At 39.7% G+C, this 25643-nt stretch overlaps 1 protein-coding gene across 1 annotated transcript in view; it reads right to left on the bottom strand.

Annotated features, from left to right (window-relative positions):
• The window catches only part of gli3 (GLI family zinc finger 3), a 248427-nt gene that overhangs the window by 6252 nt on the left and 216532 nt on the right, over positions 1-25643 (bottom strand). Inside the window, exons 9-13 of the mRNA XM_077244337.1 lie at positions 24803-24916; positions 22312-22452; positions 2302-2451; positions 1970-2134; positions 1216-1509 (exon numbers count right to left, since the gene is read on the bottom strand). Of these exons, the coding sequence (XP_077100452.1) occupies positions 1216-1509; positions 1970-2134; positions 2302-2451; positions 22312-22452; positions 24803-24916 (864 nt within the window). The remainder of the gene's footprint in view (positions 1-1215; positions 1510-1969; positions 2135-2301; positions 2452-22311; positions 22453-24802; positions 24917-25643) is intronic.

Below are 25643 nucleotides of genomic sequence, written 5' to 3'. Positions count from 1 at the left end.
GTTCCAGAGCCAAATGCATAAACAGTTACTAGAGGTAGCTTTGTCATGCAAGCTGATATAATACTCATGTGACCATAGGCAACAATATTATGAGAACAAATGCACCATGCTTTAAATAAATAAAGAACATTATATATATTTTTACATTCAGCGTTCAAATATGTAAGAGATGACATGATGCTGTTGACCGATGACTGAATGAATAACCAAAATTGATCCAGATGGCCCAGACTTCAAAGGACAGAATGAGTAATAAAAAGAGAAAAGATCACACCTATAATAACATCACCATTCTCACCTGATCACCCACTGTCCTTATTAAGAGAGGAAAAGTAATGCGTGTGGTAGTGGACAAAAAAGATATTCAGTTATTTATTTGCACATGCAAGGCAAAATGTAGCTGGCTGTAAGCAAGTAGTAGCTGAGCAGCTATGAAACAGGGAATGGAAGGGGTAAAGACATCAGTTTTGGTGTAAACATTTGTAAGACAAAGGCCACATACACACTGCAGCTAATTTGGTTGTCATTTCACCTCTTTAATGCTTAATTCTGTTATGTATACGCACACAGTTCAGAAATTTACGGGAGTGACAACTGCATTCTACAACCGAATTAACTCCCGAAAAAATGCAGGGAGTGACAACACTTCTACGCAGTGTGTACATAACCGAACAACTAGTTTTCAATGACATATCTAAATGCACATCAGAGATATTTCTCTCTTCTGTATGCGCTCTGCAAAAAATCAAAGAGAAAGAGGTACTAGGCTTGACTCATTCATGTTGCCAGATCTTGCTAAACAATAGCAGACATGAATAAGCCTATAATAAACCAAAATAAATCCAAATGCTTTATATTGGAATTAAGCCCTCTGTTGACAGTGTTTTAGTTAAAATTTAAAAACACAACGATTCTTTGGTTACTGTAATATTACTTTGTTCAAATAAAGCGGATACCAAACATGTGAGATGCCAGAACATTACTATGGTTACCACGGTGTTAAACATCACAGGAGTGTGTTCTGTACACACACAGAATGATAATTTAGGGGATTCACTCGTGTATTTAAATATAGGAATGCTCCTGAAACTTTTGTGTTTGTACATGGTCAAAAGGACATAAAAGGTTAGATTTCAGTTTATTTATTTTACATTTTTGTAGATGAAACTTTAGCATAAAGTTTTTTTATTTTGTCTTACATGGAAGGAAGCTTACCATGGGCTTTTCTGTTTTGATTGACTTGACTTGTAGACATTCATCCTGTTTCGAGGTAGCATGGTTATACTCCCTTTGGTCCGTGATCGCTCCGAGAGGCAGTTGTCCTGGTGACCGGCTTTGTCCATTACCTCCAGGTTCTCGTGGCTGAGGTGGGGGTCGTGGGTATGTATCCCCACGCTGTTTCTTGGTGACGTGGGCTTCAGGACCATGTACAGTCTTAACATGTTTCCGTAAAGAGCTGGGGTCAGTGTATCGCTTAGTGCAACCAGGGATTTTACAGACATAGGGTTTCTAAGATAAGTAAAGAGAGAGGGTGCATTGGCATCATACATAAATATTCAACTTAAAACAACTTAAAGTCAACATGAATGGTATATTGACAACCCATTCTACCTCAGAGATGTGATGTATTTTGAGTTAAAAGAATATTCAGTGAGAAAATTATGTAAGATGGGACCTCATTTTATCCATCAAGAATTTATCGCATTCTGAGAAGAGCTAGCTGGCTGTGATCTCTATATGAAATGAAGTTGGGTGGGCTGAAAAATAAAATGGCATGGTGATGTCAGCGAAAATTGAAAGTTGTTTCAGAGGTGGATCAATTGGTGAATTTTTCACCATAAGACCAGGAACATACGAAGAAAGTAAATAGGGTCAATTTTGATTTCATGTTGACTAATTTATACTTGTCCAAACCTGACAGTGTTAGAAACAGGCATTTTGCTTGGTACACTCATATGTGTGAATTTACCTCATTGGAGTGAGTGCGATTCTGGTGTTTGGCTCGGTCAGACGCATTAGAAAACGCTTTGTTGCAACCTTCATGTTCACACACATATGGCTTCTCTCCTGTGTGTGACCGCAAATGTGTCTTCAAATTCTCTAGTCTGGAGTAGGCCTTTGAACAGCCTTCAAACTAACAGAGAAAAGAACACAGTTGCATTGATTTGTTCTAGACAGGCCAAGGCTTTTGCAGCAGGTAGGTTCGTAGACAAAGTTTTTTCAGATCAAAAGCTGTTCTACCTATTGAAATGAGTATCTAAAAACAAAATAAATACCAAATGTATTTGATGTAATTCTCACCGTGCATTTATGAGGCTTCTCTCCTGTATGTCTGCGCATGTGCACCACCAGCATGTACTGGGCCTTAAAGGGTTTTTGCTCTCTTGAACATTCCTCCCAGCGACACACAAACTCCTTCTTTTCTCCATGGATATGGTCATTATTTATGTGCTGTGAGAGGAAGAGAAGCTCAAAGTTCATGTTAATGAATAATATGATATATAGTATGAAACATTTACCAGGAAAAAAATATTTTCCTTATGTCTACTTTAACAAGACTTGTATATTTAAAAATATGAGTTTACATCTATTAATGTTTTACATGTTAGATTGAATGTACTTATTAATATTAACATCTACTTTGTATGCAATGCAATTACATTGTTGTGCCACTAGAGGGCTTCAGGATCACACAATTGAGGCTTCAATAACTGCTCATCAATTGCTTAACCACTGCAAGCACAGAGTACACTGTATTCATTTTACTCAAAACAATAAATATCTATGCAATATCTTCTAGAAGAGATTCTTCAACATAAATCTAGGGTGTGGCGAACAGGACGGCCGAGGGACGTGAGAGAACGGCGCGAGGCCGGTGGTGCGATTGCTAATGAGCAACACCTGTGAAGCACACCGGTCTCGCATCTCTCACGGAGGAGCGGAAGCATAAACGAGGAGCGACGACGTTGATGAACGAGAGAGGAACAGGCCTGGTTTTATGTTGTGTTTTGTTTTTGTATTTGTATTTTATTTTAGCCAGCAGTCGTCCGCGAGGGGCTGCTGGCGGTATTTTGGTTTGTTTGTTTTATTTTAAATAAAGTTTGTTTAATTGTTTGCCGGTTCCCGCCTCCTTCCCTGAACATTGCTACACTGGTGCCGAAACCCGGGAAGAGGGAGGAACGCGCTGTCAGAGAGTCCTTGCCGCTGTGGGGAATCCGCGGTGCCATCGAGCATGGTGCGCGAGTCGTCGCCGCTCGCCGTGGGCCGGAGCCTGCTGCCATCCGCCGGGGAGGGGAGGAGCAGGGACCGGGGGAGGAGCGGCCATGGACGCTCGAGGCGGTACGCTGGAGTGAGTTGCCGGTTGGACGGTCGAGCTCGCTGCTGGCCGCCTGGGTATTGGAGGGGCGGCTGCCATCCGGGAGGGAGAGGAGGAGTCGCCGCCGCTCGCCGTGGGCCGGAGCCTGCTGCCCTCCACCAAACAAGAGGAGGAGCAGGGAGCGGGGGACTCCTGCCTTCTGCCCAAGGCACCCGAGGAGCCGTCGCCGTCCACTGGGCGGCGGAGGAGCGTCGAGCTGTCCACCGAGGGCTACCCAGCGTCACCGCCAGGCACCGCGGAGGAGATCGCCCAGACGGTGGGGGACCAGACGGCAGCGCGTTGTGGGAGCCGGACCAAGTTTTTCTTTTTTTTTGTCGCTCCTCATGCTTCCGTCTCCGGGGGAGTAGGCACAGGCTTGTGGGTACCCCCCGGCCTGTGAGGGGCGATGGGGGTATGTGGCGAACAGGACGGCCGAGGGACGTGAGAGAACGGTGCGAGGCCGGTGGTGCGATTGCTAATGAGCAACACCTGTGAAGCACACCGGTCTCGCATCTCTCACGGAGGAGCGGAAGCATAAAGGAGATGCAACGACATTGATGATCGAGAGAGGAACAGGCCTATGTTTTAGTTGTGTTTTGTTTTTGTATTTGTATTATATTTTAGCCAGCAGTCGTCCGCGAGGGGCTGCTGGCAGTTATATTTATTTTCGGTAGCCAGGAGTCGTCCGCGAGGGGCTGCTGGCGGTATTTTGGTTTGTTTGTTTTTATTTTAAATAAAGTTTGTTTAATTGTTCGCCGGTTCCCGCCTCCTTCTTCCCTGAACATTGCTACATAGGGGTTACAAGATTATGGTGTCTCATTCTCTATTGGTCAACAGCAGCAGTCTTTAAAGGCCATGTTGCAGGTTAACCACCACTGTCGATTAATGGGCACATATTAATCACTCAAGATATGTATATCATTTTTAAAATGTCTCAAAAATGGTCTTAAAGACCAGTTTTTTTACGTTCTTGGTATTAAAGGTTTTTTTTTTACGCAATTCGGTGATGACGTCACGTTGGGGAGAAGTGGAGGAAAGGTACCCTCAGCCTAGTATTAGAACTATGGCGACTGATTGGAATGATGAAGAGGTGGCAAGAGCCAACATGTATGATGGCCCAGAGCCATATAATTTCGAACCTGCCAGACGTGAGAGGGCAAATGAGGAATTGCCAAGAACTGATGGGCGTCAAAGCCAATTAAATTCATGGTCCGAGGAGAATGAGTGGAGAGTTGGTGAAGTGTCCTGGTGATTTGCTATCATTTAGCAACGCAGCAATGAGCACTGGAGCTAGTCTACAAACTAGCAAGCTACAAGCATTTTTTTTTTTTACTGTCATTGAATAGCACCGAGTGAAAAATCAACATTTTCTTTATATCTAGTGGCAGTGATCATGACGTTAGTTCAGATAAGTACCGGTAACCTTTTTTATAGTGTCGTAGTACTGGTAAACTTTGTCTTTGTAATCTAGAAATAGAAGGCATCATGCTAGCTATTTGGGCGTTTCTAAGCGTTTATCTCTTCCTCCGGTGAAAATGTTGTTGCAAATGTAGCGGCCGGCTTGTCTGTCGCTGTGTTTGGCATGTACTTGTGTGGGCGGTATAGAGAGAGATAGGCAGACAGCCAGATAGCGTAACGTTAGCATAGATAGCTGGGAGCTAGGATACATAGATAAATAAATAGAAATATATAGTAGGTCGATTGACAATGTACAGTTGGTCGCACGTCAGAGGCGCCCGGGCCATTGGATGTGCAGTTGCCGCATATAACGTTACTAGCCTATCTATCTATATATCTGTCTGTCTATCTATATATCTAGTCTATCTATCTATGTATTTATCTATAATCTGCGCTATCGGAATACTCTCGTCTACTACTCGTCTCTCTAGTCACTCTCAATGCTCTCAAGGCGGGCTTTGGTAAATTCTCTCCCCAAGGGGACGTAATGCAATGCATTGTGGGGGAAAGGAGAATCGTTGCAAACCGCTGTAAGATAGTACCTACTTTTTCGTATTATATTCCGTTTTGTGATACCCAACAACATAAAATACAATGGATAACAGTTTAAATGTTTATTACCAACAAGCAAATTGCACAAATTCGTTGAAAAATTAACCCTGCAACATGGCCTTTAAGGGAAATTTTAGAGAAGTTTGCAGAACTATCTGGATCAACATTGAAACGCAAGTTGAACATCAAAAGAAGCTACTCAGAAATCGACATGAGTTTGTCTTTTCCTTGTCTTTTGTCAGGATTTATGTGCAATTTGTATGGAAGCCCATTTCTGCACACATAAGAAAAAAGTGCTTTTGTAAATCCTAAAATTTATAACATAAAAGTCATAATTACGGCATAAAATTTCTAAATGATGACATAGTAAGTACAGGATTAAAAGTCAGAATTATGAGATAAAACTTCAATTATGACACGAGTCAAATTTTTTTCCAGAATTTTGACATCATCAAGATGTACTAAAGCGTTATTTTTTTCTAATGTGGCATAAATGGGCTTCTATAGAAATGTATGATCAGTTAGTCCTGAACCCTTAATTTCAATTACTTTAATTCTTACAATCAATGACTTTAACTGGAAAACAATGCTATATTTGTGTTGTATGTATGTGAAAAGTAATTGTTAAAAATCTCTTTATGTTTATTGTAATGTAAAGTCATTCAGAGTCTATGATTTTCTTTCTTTCTTTTTTTTCTTTTTTCTTTCTTTCTTTCTTTCTTTCTTTCTTTCTTTCTTTCTTTCTTTCTTTCTTTTTTACAAACTCCCTGCTTCTCCTTACAATGATCTTTCTCATGTGTCAGTTTCCCCTTATCTCTCTCTCTCTCTCTCTCTCTCTCTCTCTCTCTCTCTCTCTCTCTCTCTCTCTCTCTCTCTCTCTCTCTCTCTCTCTCTCTCTCTCTCTCTCTCTCTCTCTCTCTCTCTCATCTGTTCACTATATTCAGACAATGAGTGAGTGACCATGGTTTGTGAGTCTCAGTGTCCGATTTAAATGGGATTTCAAATAAACCCCTGTCACCTCCCATCACTATAGGCCTATGGCCTATAGTTGACAAATGCTGACAGTTGTGCTGCTGTGGCAACTTTTGAATCTAAGGTTTTGGAAGGGGTGGAGTGGGGGATGTGTTTGGGGGTGAAAGATATTGAAAGTTTAGTGAAAGCATTTCTAATGCCAGAGCTTTCAAACTGCAGCCCATCATCTTCATTCACCCCTCTTGTTGATACTGTCACCCCTGTCTTAACCAAACCAATTACTTCCCCTCACTCGCTGTCATTTGCCCCTTCTCTCTCCTACAAGCCATCAAATCCCTGTTGCGTTTCTTCTATCTTTCTCTCAACATGCTGCCTCCACCTCATTTTCTCTATATAACCCCTTTTTTATTTGTCTGGCCATCTCTGTCATGCACACACGTGCAGCAAGGGACTTGTGAAGGGCTGAAGGTTTCAGAGGAAAACACACACTCTCAAGTAAACCGCTGAGCGAATGAGGTCAACATCTGGCATCCACACAAAGACAACAGTGTGCAGCACTTATGAGTGCTTTTCCTGTCCCGAAGCCATTTGATTTAAAAGGAACATCAGAATATCCTGAACATAAGCGAGTGGGATTAACGCATTACAAAGCAACTGAGCATCTCTGCAAGAGATAGAACAATCTCGTATGGAATACAAGGAAGAATATGCAAGAGCAAGAGCAAGACAGACAGACAAGCCAAGAGAGAAAGACAAAACAGGAAAAGAAAGACAGCCTGAGTTGACTTCCCTTACATACAGAGTAGAAGAGGGGACAGACCAAACTGACAGCTGGAAGTCCAAGAAAAGGCAGAGTGAAACGGCTTCTAAAAAAGAGTGAGAGGTGGCAGCAGAGACAGCGAGCAGAGCTCATCATTTATTCCTCTTCATGACACAAAGGCGGCCTGCATCACAGTCCTCCCCGTCACCTCGCTGCAGTTACAGCCAAACTTTCACAGAGTTTGGTTGAGAAACATGCACATTTGTGTGTGAGCTGAGTGAGTGTATATGTGCACACTCAATATTTGCACTTCTACATCACTAGACCTCAAAGTCGGACTGTCATTCAGATTTTTCTTTTCGACAAAGAGTTGACCTTCAATCCCCTGTCTGGGTTGAGTTTATGTCAACTGATCACCATGAGAATACCAGACCTTAATTGAGAATAACTGTGTAACAAATTTCCATTAGTTTTAACATCTTCCATGAAACGCTGTGTATGGAACTGCTTTCTTAAGCCCAAAGTATTCACTTTTGACACAAACGCTTAGAGTGTAACCGAAAACATAGTCTTTTAATAACGTCACTCCATTTGATAGTGTGCTTGAACACAAGAAGTTGACACATGCACACTAAAAAGTGTAATTTTTGCCTTAAATTTTGTCCAGGGTCTGTGCTAGTTATGACCAAAAAACCAGTAACGAAGTACATTTACTTTAGTACTGTACTTTAGTATACTTTTTTTCACTTTTTTTCTGTACTTTACTTGAGTATTATTTTTTCTGGAAACTTGTTACTTTAACTTCACTACATTTGAAAGACAAATATCGTACTTTTTACTCCACTACATTTCTGTTAAGGTCCTTGAGAAGAAAGTAATGTTAGTCAGGGCATGATTTTTTTGGTCATGTCTCTAAAACGTGATTGGATTTTTTTTGCGGGTGACAGACATCCTATCAGTAATCCCTCATGTCGGGTCACGTGTTGTGAAGTTCAGCGATTAGTACGATTTTTCTCTACTAGTGATCTGTGGGAGACATGCATTGTTGTCACACAATCAATGGTTTGAAAGTTTTGTTTTCATGGCAAATAAGTATTTCTGTTTTGCTCTTTGTTAAAGCAGTATGGCTGTTGGTCAGTTATACAGCTTTAATTTACAGACCACTTGATTCAAATGTGCATGAATCGATACACATAGATGTGTACTTCTTTTGTGGGGGTGGTAGGAGTGTTAAATAAAATAAAAAATACGATTATGGCTGTCTTCTTTATCAATTCAGTTGTTTAATTTCTATAGGTTTTGTAACATTCAAAAAGCTCTTAATTTCCACAGATACTACTTACTGGTAGGTGTATACACTAGGTTGCTTCAGAGGCATAAGGTACTGTAACAATGCAACAATAATAAAACAATGCATTGAAATTTACTTTTTACTTTTAATACTCAAGTACTTTTAAAAGCAAGTACTTCAGTACCTTTACTTAAGTAAAAATCGGTCTTTACGACTTTTACTTGTAATGGAGTAAAAGTTGATCAGTAGTATCTTTGCTTTCACTCAAGTAAGGAAGTTGTGTCCTTTGTCCACCTCTGCTCTGTACCCATTTAAATGAGTTTCATGTACAGTATTTTTAAATCCCCTTACACAAGTGCTCATCAACGGGGTGTTTATTGTTGACATGTCCGGCGGCCCGGGCCAGTGTTGCTACCTTGTGGTCCAACTAATTTCAGTCAGGACCACTCTGTTTGTAGAGGCTCTGAATGTTATTTGGTGGTAGACTTCGCTCTGAAGGGTTCAGCTTCTGAGTTGTCCACAAGCAAACCTTGCTGAGGTTTTAACCGTCTAACAAGTTAATTATTAACTCCTGGTGGCTTGAGCCCATTTTTAAACAGACAAAGCCAAAACAATCTCTGTTACTTTAATTTCCTATTATCACTGTAAAGCTGCTTTGAAATAGTCCATACTGTTAAAAGTGCTGTATAAATGAAGGTGACTTGACTTGACAAATAAAGAAAATGTTTGAATATTTTTGTCTTTTTTATCCGATTCCCTTGGCATGATTTACTTGAGCAATGTTCTTTTTTTGGGGTAGACTGTATGGCTTTTTGAAACAACTTAAGTAATTGACGTGAAGTGATTTAGAAATGTAAAGCGGGTAAGACTTCATAATCAGCCAGTTAAAAACACCTTAGAACATTTGTCAGTCAATCAGAATCAAGTATTTAACAGTGCGGCCATATAATATGAATAAATCACAACAGTCCTCAGTTGCCCTCTTAGCTTTTAAAGGGTGAGAATCGAAATTTACTACTCAATCAACTACTAATGTCTTCAGCCCATTAGTAGACTTAGTTTGTTAGTGATGTAAATACAGAAGTAATGTAATCAGACTGTATAATTTCCTAAAACAAGAGTGACAAGATTCCCACATCTATAAGCTCACAGGAAACTTTACTATTTATTTGTATATTTTTGAATATTTGTAGGAAAATCTGAGAAAAATATGATGGGAGTTGATTTCCTTTTTTCCTTTTTTTTCAGCTGAAAGTCTTCAGATCCTTGAAAAACATATGGAAGATTTCTGCTAAATGTGTAGAAATCACAGATCCCAAACAATTCTAAGCATAGCTAAAACCCTTAACATGAGAAGATTCCCTTGGATTAATGAATATTTGTTGATTTATTTGCCGACCACTCGATTTAAAACTATTCTTTTCATTCATTCATCCTCCCTTTTATTCCTTGCTCCAAGTGGCATTCCCTGTGGCATGTGATCTGTCTGCTGGCCCTGTCGCTCAATAACACAGAGAAAGAGCAGTAGAGAGAGATTGCAACACATCCCTGAATGCTGGTACACTCACTTGTAAAAATGAGCTTAATGCTGTCGTGTGTGATGCATGACCTGGCCACGCTGATAAAATGATGGAAGAGGAAGTGAGGGAAGTGTTTTGGGGGGTGACACTAATGCCCTAATGGCCTGATGTAATGGCAATGGTTATTGAGCGGATGATGGCGTTGTTGTAAGTGAACGCGGCTGCAGCCAAGGGAAATAGACTAACAGGGGCTGATGCTACACGTGCAGCTTTGAGGAGAGATCTATTCATCTTAGGCCTGCCATGGTATAGGACAACAGCAACCACTGGGACTCCCAGACTAAGAGGAAGGAACAAGATGCTTACTTTTATTTGTTTGTTGCATGCAAATACAAACAAATGCACACTGGGGCATAGCTCCATATATATATATATATATATATATATATATATATATATATATATATATATAGCTTTCTTAAATTACTATAGAGAAAAATGGCCTGTGTGAAGTTGAATATTTTCAGATTACTGCTTTCCATCATAGCGCACATGTGCATTGGGGATGTGTATAGGCAAGAATCTGGTGATACAATTTGAATCGCAATACAAGTTTTACGATACAATATATTACAATACTATTTATTTTTTAGGGAGGGGATCACATTTTAGGAAAACTGTCATAAAGAATGCATATGAAGAAAACCTGAGCAAAATGTTTTATTATATTTCATCACAACAGTGGGATCTACATTTGCATTTATCAGTCCCTGTAACATCCAACATCATAGCACTACTTTTTGTACAATCTTAGTAAAGGAAAAGTCAACCTGAATTCATCCCTTATATATATATATATATATATATATATATATATATATATATATATATATATACTACTTTAAAGACTCAAAAGTATATATTCTAATTGAAAGTGACTCTGACACTGTTTCTTTCTTGATTTATACTGTAAAGCTGCTTGCTTTAATGCCATCTATTGTGTAAAGTTCTATATAATAAACATAAATTTACCTGAGTGTCGAATTGCAGAGCTCGTGGAAACATATCCACATTGCTATGAACAGATATTTTCTTAAAGGGACTATGTGTAGTTTTTTAGGTATTTTATTATCTAAAATCAATATTTTTATTCATAAATATGTTCTCAATTAGGGCTGCACGATGTGTCGTTTTAGCATCGATATCGCGATGTGCGCATCCACGATAGTCACATCGCAGGATGTTGCGATGTAGGCCTAAGTCGTACAGTAGTTGATCCGTGATTCATGATCTGTACGGGCCAGCAGCTCCGGATTAATTGCAAAGTTTAACCATCATATAGTGAAAGTTTATCATTTGCATGTGTTTTTAAGTCCTGTCAGTTTAAACATCAAGCGTAAGAAGACTGGAACTTGCGCGTTGTTTTCTGTGAGCCGGGCAGATCAGTGGTCTTTCTCTTATTTCTGAGCTTGAACGAACACGAGAATTCAAAATAAAGTCAGAATGCCCTTCCTCCATTGAACAATTTTTGGCGACAGCCAAAGCGTATTTTTGTCCCGCCAAAGCCTTATTTGACCGGTGAGTGATAGATGACTGACTGCTGCGCAAAACTGAGAGAACGAGCAGAGAGAGAGAGCCCCGGTCGCGCGCGCACTCTCACCGTTTTCAAACTGTCTTGCTCTCTCACCCTCCCTCGCGCATATTAATGAATTGAGTTGACTGAATATCTTTGAGAATACACAATGGTAAAAGGTCGGAAGACCGAAGTTTCAGGTGAAGCATTCGGATATATATTTTTCCTGAACTACCGCTGGTTGTGAATTGTGCTAAAAAAAATATTCTCTGAAAAGCGTTCCACACATTCAGATAAACCACACTTTCAATAAACAAAACAAAAAAAATCTATCCAGTGATGAAATGTTTTCTGTGTTGAGACCAATCTTGTGCGATGTCCTAACTGCCGGGATAATCACACAACGTGTGCCGTGGTCCGTTAATGACACCTCCAATTCGCGAACTAATGATTCATTTGAACCGATTCACTTTAATGAATGGTTAAAACAACTTATCTGTCCAACACTGAACTCACGAGATATAACAAATCGGAAACACTTTACAATAAGGTTCCATTTATTAAACTCTAGTTAACTACATTAGTTAATAGAATCTATGCAGATTTACTCCTTTACAAAATCACCCCAGTCATTCAGATGATTCATTCTTTCCAAAGAAAGCTATTTAAGTCATTGGGTGAAATTGTTTTCATATCGCAATATATATCGCAGAAAAATAAAATATCGCAATGTAATTTTTTCCCAATATCGTGCAGCCCTATTCTCAATGGTGTACAAATACCTCTGCCGATTATCTGACCTATCCTCGTAAATGAATAATTTATTATCTTTATATAAATGTCCAGGAAGGCTTCAATGTCGTTCCGCCATCGTGAAAAACTATAATAGCAGAGAGGGTCAAAAAGTACTAGGCCAACGGGTTTCCATAATGCGTTTTTGTTCAGAGCCAGCGTCACGTAACTGAAAGCAGCAAAAAACGGAGGAGCAGAGCAGTGAGAGGCGCTTGTCACTGCCCCGCAAAGTTTAAAAGGCTGCATTGCACTATTATTTTTAATGGCATACATATGTCGAGCCACAGGAGAAGAAATCCTCGTCGCCAAAAAAGTCCAAAATTGAACGTATAAGGAAACGTGACCGGAGATTACAAAAAACAAGAGTCAATGTCGGGATAGCTTTTTCCAGGCGGAAAGAACTAATGCAGGAGAAAGATTTCAAAAGAGACGCTGAAGTTGCCTGCTTTCTCCTCAACAGGTAGGCTAAGTCAATATTACAGTCTTAATGACAAGCTTTTTTTCATTGCTTGGTTGTGTCAGAATCAGAATCAGAATCAGAAAGAGCTTTATTGCCAAGTGTGCTTGCACACACAAGGAATTTGTTTTGGTACTGAGGCTTCCAGTGGACATATACAAATACAAATACAACATGAAACATAATACTACAAATTATAAGAATAAAAAAATAAAAATAAAAATATATGAGAATAAAACTATCACAGTTGGGTTTAGTCAGAATAGACATTTTCAGATTTACAGATTATGAACCTATTTACAGTGTTTTGAATATTATAAATAAATAAATCTACATATAAGTATCACCTGAGTTGTAGGATATTGCACTAAACAATGGGAGTATTGCACTTACAGCATTATGCCTTGGGAGGAGTGTTAACTGTTCAGGAGGGAAATGGCCTGTGGGAAGAAACTGTTCCTGTGCCGAGATGTTCTTGTGGCCAGTGATCTGAGTCTCCGTCTTGACGGTAACAGTTCAAACAGGTGGTGTCCAGGGTGAGTGGAGTCTGTGATGATTTTACCTGCTCTCTTCCTCACTCTGGAAGAGTACAGGTCCTGGAGGTTTGGCAGGGGGGCACCAATGATCCTCTCCGCAGTCCGGACTGTCCGTTGTAGTCTCCTGATGTCTGATTTGGTAGCTGAACCAAACCAGACAGTGATGGAAGCGCACAAGACAGACTCAATGACGGCTGAGTAGAACTGAATCAGCAGATCCTGTGGAAGGTTGAACTTCCTCAGCTGGCGAAGGAAGTACAGTCTCTGCTGGGCCTTTTTCACAGTGGAGTCAATGTGATTGTCCCACTTCAGGTCCTGAGAGATGATAGTGCCCAGGAACCTGAATGACTCCACTGCTTCCACAGTGCTGTTCATGATGGTGAGTGGGGGGAGTGCTGGGCTATTCCTCCTGAAGTCCACGATCATCTCCACTGTTTTGAGCGTGTTCAGCTCAAGGTTGTTATAACTGCACCAGGCAGCCAGCTGTTCAACCTCCAGTCTGTAAGTAGACTCGTCACCGTTTTGGATGAGACCGATGACAGTGGTGTCGTCTGCAAATTTCAGGAGCTTGACAGTGGGGTCTTTAGAAGTGCAGTCATTAGTGTACAGGGAGAAGAGCAGTGGGGAGAGAACGCACCCTTGGGGGGCTCCGGTGCTGATTGTGAGTGTCTTGGATGTGTGTTTCCCCAGTCTCACTCGCTGCTGCCGGTCCGTCAGGAAGCTGGTGATCCACTGACAGATCGAGGATGGTATGGAGAGCTGGGTCAGTTTGGCTGTGAGAAGACCAGGCATGATGGTATTGAAGGCCGAACTGAAGTCCACAAAGAGGATCCTTGCATAAGTCCCTGGTCTGTCGAGATGTTGCAGGATATAATGCAGTCCCATGTTGACTGCATCATCCACAGACCTATTTGCTCTGTAAGCAAACTGAAAGGGATCCAGGAAGGGTCCAGTGAGGTCCTTCAGGTGGGCCAGCACCAGTCTTTCAAACGACTTCATGACCACAGACGTGAGAGCGACAGGTCTGTAGTCATTAAGTCCAGTGATTTTGGTTTTTTTGGGGACAGGAATGATAGTGTAGCGTTTGAAGCAGCAGGGAACTTCACACTGCTCCAATGATCTGTTGAAGATCTGCGTGAAGACCGGGGCCAGTTGGTCAGCGCAGGCTTTTAAACAAGCAGATGAGATGCCGTCTGGGCCTGAGGCTTTCCTAGTCTTCTGTTTTTTGAAGACTCGGCTCACGTCCTCCACACAGACCTTAAGCTCAGGTTGGATGGCAGGAGGGGGGAGTGATAATTGGAGTGCAGGAGGTGATGGTGAAAGTGTGAAGTGCAGATCAGACCGGGTGTGTGGTGTGAATGAGGGCTTTTCAAACCGGCAGTAAAATGAATTTAAATCGTCAGACAGGTGTTGATTGTCCACAGATCGAGGGGATGGTGACTTGTAGTTGGTGATGTTCCTCAGGCCATTCCAGACTGATGATGGGTCGTTGGATGAAAACTGTTTTTTCAGTTTATCAGAGTAGTTCCTTTTAGCAACTCTGATCTCCTTTGTCAATCTGTTTCTGGCCTGGTTATACAAGATTTTATCCCCACTTCTGTAAGCATCCTCTTTGGCATGACGAAGGTGTTTGAGTTAGTGAATGATAAGAATGTCCTGGTAGGAATGCATGTATCCTCACAGAAACTTATATATGATGTTACAGTATCTGTGAGCTCATCCAGATCATTGGTAGCAGCTTCAAAAACAGTCCAATCAGTGCAATCAAAGCAGGCCTGTAGATTCTGCTCTGCTTCATTAGTCCATCTTTTTACAGTCCTTATTCCAGGTTTAGCTGATTTCAGTTTCTGCCTGTAGGTCGGTATGAGATGAACCAAACAGTGATCAGAGAGCCCCAAAGCTGCCCGTGGGACGGAGTGATACGCATTTCTTATTGTGGTGTAACAGTGGTCCAGTATATTACTGTCTCTGGTGGGACATGTAACGTGCTGTCTGTATTTTGGTAGTTCACGGGAAAGATTTGCTTTGTTAAAATCCCCAAGAATGATTAAAAGAGAGTCTGGGTACCTTTGTTCCGTTTCAGATATTTGTTCAGCCAGCTGTTGTAGTGCCGCGCTCACGCACGCGTCTGGAGGGATGTAAACATTCACGAGAATGAAAGAGGAAAATTCCCGAGGCGAGTAGAAGGGTTTACAGTTTATGATATGTGCCTCTAAATTAGGAGAGCACATCTTCTTCAGTGTTGTTACATCTGAACACCAACTTTCGTTAATGTAGAAACACAATCCACCACCTCTCGTTTTCCCCGTTAGCTCCGCGATGCGATCCGCTCGGAACAGCTAGAAGCCCGGCAGATGTATTGCGTTGTCCGGTATGGTTTCACTCAGCCAGGTTTCAGTGAAGCACAAAGCAGCAGAGTTTAAAAAATCCTTGTTAGTGTGGGTGAGGAGAAGAAGTTCATCCGTTTTGTTAGGAAGGGATCGGAGATTCGCGAGATGAATACTGGGGAGTGCAGTGCGCAGGCCGCGCTCGCGGAGTTTAACCAGCGCGCCGGCTCGCTTGCCGCGTTTGCGTCTGAACGCGCGTTTGAACAACAACGCTGCACCTCCGACGAGAATGTCCAGCAAAACGTCTGAATAATCAAAAACTGTAGAAAAGGTTTCTGGTGTGTGTTTCCTAATGTCCAGTAGTTCGTCTTTGGTGAAACTGATAGGAAAAGAATGACTAAACGCAGAACAAACGAACAAAAACAACACAATAGCTGGAGAGCTCCACACCGAGGCAGCCATCCGCGGCGCCATCTTGCGTGTATTTAGCTGGAGAGCTCCACACTGAGGCAGCCATCCGCAGCGCCATATTCGTGTACTTTATTATATAGATAATATTATAGTATATTATAGTAATACTATACATTTATAGTTAAAAGTTAAACAGGCTCTTTGATGAATAGCAGCTTTTGAATGAAGTTGAGAAGGCGCTAAAAACAAGGTTTGTAAGTTTACTTTTTATGTAACCTAGAAATTCAATAAGAATATATTTTAATAGAGGAGATTGTTCTTGCATTGTTTGTCATAGCTTTTTAGCACATGACGGCTACCGTGGATGCGACACACATTTGAAAAAGCGAGGTGCTGAAGAGCACAATTCGTTTGAATGTAAAATACAATTTCACCGCTAGATGGGAGAAATTCCTACACAATGTCCCTTTAACTGCTGTTTCCTAACCACTGTCATTTTTGTTGTGTTATTCAGAGAAAAGTGCACAGCACATATTTACAACTAAAGGTTGCCCCAGCAGAGTGGATGGCACCGATATGTTAAGTGGGCTCTTAGATTCGATTTGCTCCCTGAGTATTTGCTTTTGGCATGGCTTATTTTGAAAACAGCATGACTTCTGTCAATCTCCTTAGCGCCAGAAGCCAAAATAAGTCCACACTTCTTCAGCTCTGTACACCGCGGTGGGAGCTGGTATAATTATTTCTTCCTTCATAAAACAGCATATAAATCAAAACTGCCTAATGTTACTGTGATGGATTTTTAAATTAATCATAACTAACATTTTTTTTTCTTGCAGGAACAACATTCATATGCTTTTGAATTTGAAATGTATGTTTCCCCTTTGGTGAAAACTCATGACTTTGGTTGTGTGAGTGTAAAAATAACAAATATGGGAAATTAAACTGGACAGATGTCTAAACTTGAAACCTTGTGGTTATTATGAATTAATCACAAAAACAGAATTTGTTCCTACCTAGTAACAGAATAGTTTGCATATGAAGAACCAATCAAATTGTGGGGAAATTATGTAATGTGTCATTTAATTTTTGCCATGCTCCTTTTCTATAAAATTTTTTGTATTTACTGGTGTTAACTGGTGTGATTCTCTCTGAAGATCCTCCAGCCGTGCTTAAAGCTTCTTCCTGGGGGGGGGGGGGGGGGGGTTGGTGATTAAAGTCTGTCGGTTATTATTGCTGCGCAGCAAGTTAGGGTTAGTAGGCTCAGCCGACGTCGATGTGTAGACGCGTTGGAGCATAAGATTAGACTCAGCCACCGTCGATGTGTAGACACGCTAGAGTATAGGGTTAGACTTTGCCGACGTCAACTGTAGACGCGCTATAGTATAAATATTATAGGACGTAGATAGTTTTAGGGAAAAATCTACCACATTACCGAATGAAATGTCGAACCGAACCCATGAAGAAGAAATGACTGTGAAGATTTGGGGGTGTTGATGGATGCCATCTACTCCATCTATGTTTTGATTATCATTCTGAATCTGATCCGGATATAGGCCTAGTCTTTGACAAAAATGCGATTTTCTCAGGTTTTTCTTTAAAATGTTGCTTTTTTTTAAGTGTTGATTAAAAAAGGATACATGAAGCTAGAATTATAAAAAAATTAAATGGAAAGAGTTAAAGAACAGTTAAAGGTAAATTTCAAGTATAAAACATTTATACCTAAAAAGGGTACAAAGCTTACAAGTATACTTGTACTAAACTAGTAGTTTACAGAGAGTATACTTCAAAGTGTACAACTGTCACGGTCACCAGCTAGTCTCCTCCTCCTCACTACATTTCCCAGCATCCTCCTTGACCCACACCTGCACACCATCAGCCTTCACCCGAATACTAATCACCATCACCTGTCACCAGCACCTGTCTGCACTCAGCACAGCTAATCACCAGCACCATATAGTCATCTCATCCACAGCACTGCTTTGTCTAGTCTTGTTTTTACCAATTTGTGTGAAACCTCCAAGACCTTTTATCTCCTGTATGTCTCCATCAGATAGCGAGCATCTCCTACATCCTTCTCCAGCGTCTGTGTTTGCCATTTAACTGTTTGTCTGCTCACTGCTGCTATTAAACACTTTAACCTGCCCTTCTGTCTCCAGGTCCCTGTACCATATCTACAAGTATTAAAATAGCAAAATGCCAGTATACTTATAAGTTCACTTGTAGTACAGATGCAGTACAAATGAAAAAACATAGTTGTGAACTAGTTGTGCAATTAGAGTTGACATCTTTTACAATTATAATACACTTAAATGTATACTTTTATACTGTATACTAAAAAGTGGGCCAATTTAGTCCCAAGCAGTATTGAAATAGTACACTTACAAGTTTACTACTAGTACATTGATATTAGTACACTTACTACATAAAGTATACTTCATAAAATGAACTTGAAGTATACTTTTTTTTTCGTAAGGGACAGTTTACATTCAGAGACAGAGGTGTCAAAAGTATTGTAATGGTGCAAAAAGTCAAACTTCATAGGCATGCTATCAATAACCTTTATTGGAATGTAAATGTACATCCAAGCTTAGCTGCAGGAATCTGTGAGGGCAACGGACAAGAAAATTGGTGTACCCAGGGCAGGCTTAGTAACAATTATCCTTGTATGGTTGTCTATATACAATAAACATTAGTGCTGTCAAAATGAATGATTAATCCAAGTGATTAATCAAAAATAAAAATAACTCATAATCCTGATTGATACCTTCCAGATTGATACCTTCCTGGTATGTAGTATGCTCAATTCTATAGCTAATGGCAACAATACCACATTGCGATGGACCGCGTACAAACCAATAGGGTGTCAGAATGGAATACGTTTATACTTCTCATCCAACCAAAATCAAATTCACTCTCTCCGGATGGTGCGATTTATCTGGATAGGTTTCTTTTTTTTTTCTTTTTTTACGATGACAAGCCGGAATGAAAACGAGCCGAAATGAAATAGGAGTAACAAGGCTATTTTTAAAACGTAAGGAGTAGAAAGTACAGATAATGCGTGAAAATGTAAGGAGTAGAAGTAAAAAGTCGGCTGAAAAATAATTACTCCAGTAAAGTATAGATACCCAAAATATCTACTTAAGTAAGGTAACGAAGTATTTGTACTTAGTTACTTGACACGTCTGTTCAGAGATAATTACACTGCCATATTGCAGTCGGAGTTTAACCTCAAAACAAAGCCACTGCCACAAAACTTGGATCTAAACAGATAATTAAATATTGATACAGTGTTTATGAGAATTGTGTATCAATACTTTCTTACAACCCTAAAGTGCATGAGTGGCCTATTTTGCAGCTCTCTTAAATTCATGTGTATTTTATTCTTATCTGGTTACTTTTTGTAGGCCGTGGCCTAAAATGAAGCCACACATAAAAAGAGCCTGTTTACACGGCAATTTCAAAAAGCTCCAGGATCCGCAGCAGCATTTAGCGTTATCACATACATACTAATAAATAATTCTCTCTTTTTTCATGTCAGTTACTAAAGCGCAATGAAAAAAGGAGGAAAAGCTGACAAGAGGCATAAAAAGATGGAGAGCAATAGTAATGTGTGCAGGGGGAGTCAATTGGCATGTGTAATTTAGCGCAGCTTTTCATCTCCGCATAAGATACTCCAAACAGATAAGGTGTCTAATCCTCTGCCTGATCAAAAAAAAATCTACATTTTGCCAATTAAAGGGTCCTCGCCAGCAGCCAGATAGGGGTCCGCCTTCCCACTCAGCCCAAGTTTATCTCCCCCAGCACAGGGAGGAGCACAGAGCAGCTTAAAAGTGCTATTCTTACCATATACACACAAGGACATAGACCACCCCACAGCGCCACCATCAGTCAAAACCACCTTGAAGGTGGAGGGAGAGACGGAGTCAGAGGGAAAGAGGATCTAAAATGAACTCTTATTAAAACAGCCAAATGAGAGTACAAATGGACTCTAAAGTGTAAAATGGGTTAATATTACACTTTTGGTATTTGGTATGAATTAATAATTAAAAATAGTAGTTTAATACAACAAATCAAATATCAATTCAGCAGATTATGTAAAAAATTAGGACACTATGTGATTCAGTTGTTGGATACTGTCGAGGAGGTCAAAATCGCCATTTTAACGGGGTTACAGATATTTCATGTCTCTCTGTTTCGTTTATCACTGGGCATCCTTGTTTACCAGCAAACCCACACACATCAGCTAACATTAAAGAGCCCTTATGAACTAGAGTACTCCTATTGAGTGAGATGCAAAGAGAAAGACTGAGGGGGAACCGAGGTAACCTGTATTGAGGGTAATAAGGGCCAGAGTGCTTTTTTTTTTTCGGGGATAAGTCAAAAAAAGAAAATTAATGAAATAAATCAGTACAATTTGACACTCAATTGGTATAGGCTGACTGTGTAGAGCAGATAAGTGCGCTAAGTTGCAGAGATTTGATGTTTATCTTATTGAGAGCGCTAAGCTGTGCTGATAAAAAAGTGCAGCAATGTGTCATGGTGTGAGCATGTTTTACATCACTGATGTGATGGCAGTTTTTATATCGTTAAGATTGTTCTAAAATATCACAGTGGCTCAGTGGTTTTGTTTCTATGCTAATGTATCTTACTTTCCCCCCCACATATCACAGTCTAATTTTAGGTTGGGATATAGTTTTTCTGTGCTGCGGTTGTAAATTTTTTTGTTTAGCTACAGTATATAAACATTTATTTAATAAAACATTTGTTTTTCCCGAAGTGTATACAGCAAATGTGAACAGAACTGTTTCTGGAGTTTGGAATTTTTATTTTTTTTCTCTCCCACCAAATAATTTTATGGAGGTCGTGGGATATGGGGGAGGGGTCTTATATCTCTTTGATATATGGAAATACCCCCACCCCCCTCCCCACAACTCTTTGTTGGATGAGATTCACTGTGGTCCACACACTGCTCTCATCCTATTACTGAGAAAAGAGCGATAAGAAGCCTCATCCCCTGTTTAGTTGAATTAAAGGGGAGAGAATGAACTGTGTAGGCAAATATTTTAGCATATTAGCATGTGGTTATGGCAAAATAAAACATTAATTGAAAAAAGGCAAAAGAATTGGAAAGCAAGCATATTTTTATGAGACGGAGTGATGAGAATCACAGTGATTTGAGGAATATCAGATGTTGATTTAAGAAACTATTTCAATATCAGTGCTGAACAAATATGCTAATTGAGGAAAGTAAAAGAGTTAGAATAGAAACTCACTTTTTCATAAAATAATACTCATTGGGTTGTTGATATGATATTTAATTTATCCTACAATGTGATATACTAAAACTATTTTAAACAAAACAAAACAATTTCTTTTAAATAAATAATAATAATAATAATAATAATAATTATTATTATATACACATTGTATATATGCATTTATATATGTTTTAATTATCAGATATAAATGAAGACTACATATTTATACTTTTTAAAACATAATCTTTGATACCTCAGGACCATTAGCAAAAAAGCTAATTGAAGATTGTGAAAATTTGTCATTGTTATTATATAACTTATACATTTAAATACTGAGTAATATGAATTAACTGCATGCTCTTACTATATGGCTAGGGTTTGGATTGGGTTTGGTTTAGCTACATGTAATTATGCATAATTCATAATTATTACATTTAATTATCTAATCTACCACTCAAAATTTGATTTCAAGATTTTTCTAAAACGTATAAAAAATGTGTGATATATACCGAACAATGTGCACATCCATCTCTCAAATACACAGTCAAGAAATTGTCAAGATATTCAAGCTTTAAGCACAGGCCTTCAAATGTGGGAGGCAGGCCATTGCAACTGGAGGCTTTCAATTATAGATAGGGGTTTGCATGGCCGCCATGGATTGCCATGTCAGAGTAAGGATAGACAGCCATGTAGAACTGGGAATCTTTCTATCAGATGTGTGCCTTTGGGGTTGGTGTGTGTTTCTTTGAATGTGTGTGTTTGTGTGGATGATAGGAGACAAGAGCGGTTAAAAGAATGGCTGTGTGTTTTGTCCAGAGAGAAGTGGTTAAGGGAGACAGAGTGATGTATTTCCAACAGGAAGTGGGCTTTCATGTCCCTTTACACTGTGCCCAAACTTGGGAGTGGCTGTGACGAATGAGATGTCTGAAGCGAAATATAGGCTTTCAAGGTGTGAATGCGTATCTTTTCCACCTATTTAAGACCCGTATCATAAATGATTCTATTGACTGAACATTTTCATAGATGAAACAGATATTTTGTCCACTCACGTGCACAAGCTGCTCTTGGGTGTCAAACTCCCTGCAGCAACTTTCCCAGTGGCAATTGGTCTCATACACTACCTCCGGCTCCTGCTTGCCCTCCTCTTTATCGCCCTCCTCTTTTACCAGAGTCATTCCATCCATTTGCTCCTGCACAAACCCATGCAGCAAATTGGTGAGGGCATTTGGGTCAATAATAAAAACAAATTTGAAAACACATACAAATATTACGCTAATGTGTATTACTGCAGCTTGATGTGAAGGAAATTACCCCATTCAAAGAAAAAATTATATGTGTGGCCTGGTATATGAGAGTTATTCAATGATGTTATTTGGAGTAGCCTACATGACAGCTAGATGAGCTTATTTGTAATGATAAACACAATGCTAAATTAGGAATACCTCTTGAGAAACATTTTACAGGGATTACAGGGATTTACATCCTTTACAGGGATGTTATTCTTTTTATCAAGGGAAAAATACCCTGGAAAAAGCACTTTGCTTTATCCACCTTATTCTGCTCTAAACAATGCGCGCCGACATGACGACGACTCCGGTTACCTACTTCCGGTTCGTACTGTATTAGCAATGAGAGAATGAGTTCAGGCTCTACATGTGCTGTTGTTGGTTGTTTTAAAAGTTCAAAGAAGATAAAACAACTTTTTTAGAAACTGGGTGCTTTGAGCATAAGATAAAAAGGAGAGAATGCCCATGTCCGGTACGTATCAGCTACATTCAATGCCAGAGAGTAGACGTTTTTGTTTAGCTGCGCTAAAACTGAAGCATCCAACGAAAAAGGTGTATCTCTCCACACCATTTTGTTGACAAACGCCTAATACGTTACTAGTAGGGATGGGCATTTCAAGCAAAACTAATAATCGAAGATCGCTGGGTATTATTCAATTATTATTAGAAAATCGCACCCCTCCATCACATCACGCACACATGCATGTATAGGCTACACACCAGAGCATGTGAGCAAAGCGGAGCATTAAATATAAGTAAAAAAAAACAACCTAAACATATGTTTTATATTTAAGTTCCACAATATGTATTTTATTTATTTATTTAATCTATGTTGATTATATGAAAAGGGAACTGCATGAGATGAGTCAGCTATGATCATAAGATGCCCAATATATCAGAAAACATTTGAAATGGCTCAGACATGATTTTGACCACTTATTAAGTTTTGTTTTGTAGAAAGCCTTTCTTTAAAGTGAATTTCGTTTAGTATAAATTGTATCTTCATTTTAATCAATGTTTTATCAACAAATTGCCTGGAATAATAAATAAGAAGCAAACATAGTAGATATACAGGACACGGAGGCACGGGCGCGTGAACTGGAGCGCGTCTTATTAATCAACGAAGCTCAGCGTATACGTTACTTGCCTCACATAGCATGAGAAGTATATCTATAGAAAGCTTGAAATTTGTACTTTTTAAACCAAATAATTAAAAACGAGCAGAAATGGGCTGCTCTCTGCTTATGTATAGGTTAATTCGTATGAAGTGTGCATTTCTCCCTAGGCGCGTTCACTACTGCGAACATGGCGAGTCAGCATCATCAAATGTATCTTTGCAGTCGACACTTACAGAAAACACTAGTTTATTAATAAACAATTCAAATGTTTAATGCATAATCATTACTTTTGCCGTTTTTTTGGTGGCAAGTTTATGCGTGCGTTAAGATGCAGAATAGGTAATATATTACGAAAACGCTCATTATGGTTTAGCATTCTCTCCCATATAGTATACATAACTTCCAACCCAACTTCAGTCGTGCACGGGCAGGGGCAGCCCTACTTATTTCACATATTTTCTGACCAGCACTTCAGTGCCGCGTTCTGAGCGAGCGACGCTTAATCTTCATAAGGCTTCGAACCAAACCCGCTATGAATCATGGGTAAATTCGCTAACCAGGAAAAAGGTGGATAGGTGCCACAAATGATTTATAATTGGGGATTGTTCAGTTCTAGAAGTGTTAACAGGTTTGGAAATGGAAACCAGGTTTTGTTAATTCAGAGGCCTGCAGTCAAATGTAGGTTATACAGTATATTTGATTCAGCTCTGTTTGGACCACAAAGTGAGAGAAAATAAATGAGAAAAACAATAAAAACAGAGCAGTTACTCCATTCAGCAGTCGCCCAACCATGTGTCAGTAGAAAGTGTCATCTAATTTTTCTTTCATTTTTCCATTCAGTTAAGCATCTGATTAAAAGAAAAACAATTTCCTTCTGAAGCTGTGGAGATCAATGGGGCTTATCGCATCTGAAGCAGTGCCACAACAGGCAACCAAATCAAACACACAAATAAATAGCTTTACAGTACGTAATATAATTGGTCTCAAAGCTCTTGCTGTGTGTGCATGTGTGGGAACCTTTTCTTTTTGGGGTGGGGGGTGGGGGGGGGTGGGGTGGGGGGGGGGGGGGTGGGGTGTTGTGTGTGTGTATTTTTAGCCCAATGTATATGCATGTGCACTTGTGTGAAGATGCATACCTGCATGCTAACAGCTCCGGGGCTGGGTGGCTCCTCATCTGGTTTGAGTTTAGAGCGTTTGTGGTGCATGGGATCACCTGTGCTGCTCACAGCCGACTCGCTGGTGGGTTTAGTCTAGACATAAATATTTTTTAAAAACACACATAAAAATAAGTAACCAAATAAACAGTATAATCATCATCATCATAAATGTAGGTCCACATTTATTTTGGAGGCTGAATGATTACCATATTCATGTTCACATTCATGAGATGGTACTCCAAGGTACTTCAAAAAACATAGTATTATCATGGTCCATCAAAGGATAACACTGTGCCCCCTTGTGAAAAAGAAGTACACTTTAGTTTACTTATTAGTACGTAAATATTATACTTTTAAAATAATATACTTCAGAGTGAACTTAACAATGTTTTCAGATACTTAACTGCATAGTAATTGCAATAAAATGAAAATGTATTATAGATTAGATTTGTATTAAATGCAACAGCTGAACTTTGCTTTTTTGACCAACTCAAGTAGGACTTATTAACTTTATATGTAATTTTTATAATAACTAAATAAATTATTAAAGTGTATTGCCGAATGTACTGACAAGCTGTCAAAGTGCACTTAAATGTGTTAAATGAAACATAGATATTGTCACCATTATGAGCAGTTTAGTTTTGTTCATGGACTTTTAGTTTGTAAATCTTCAGTTCCTGTGTTCCTTTGTTTGAGTTTCCCGCCACTAATCTGTAACCATGGTCTCTATCTATCACCACAGCTGTTTAAGTTCCTGCTGCTCACTTAGCCTTTGTCTGGTCACGTTCATGAAAGGTTGCGTATTGCTAATGCCTGTTTG

This window comes from Siphateles boraxobius, unplaced genomic scaffold (assembly GCF_051911475.1).
Source record: "Siphateles boraxobius isolate OS27281-9 unplaced genomic scaffold, OSU_SipBor_1 26, whole genome shotgun sequence".
In the NCBI taxonomy this organism is placed as follows: Eukaryota; Metazoa; Chordata; class Actinopteri; order Cypriniformes; family Leuciscidae; genus Siphateles; species Siphateles boraxobius.
This window is presented reverse-complemented; position numbering and strand designations above follow the sequence as displayed.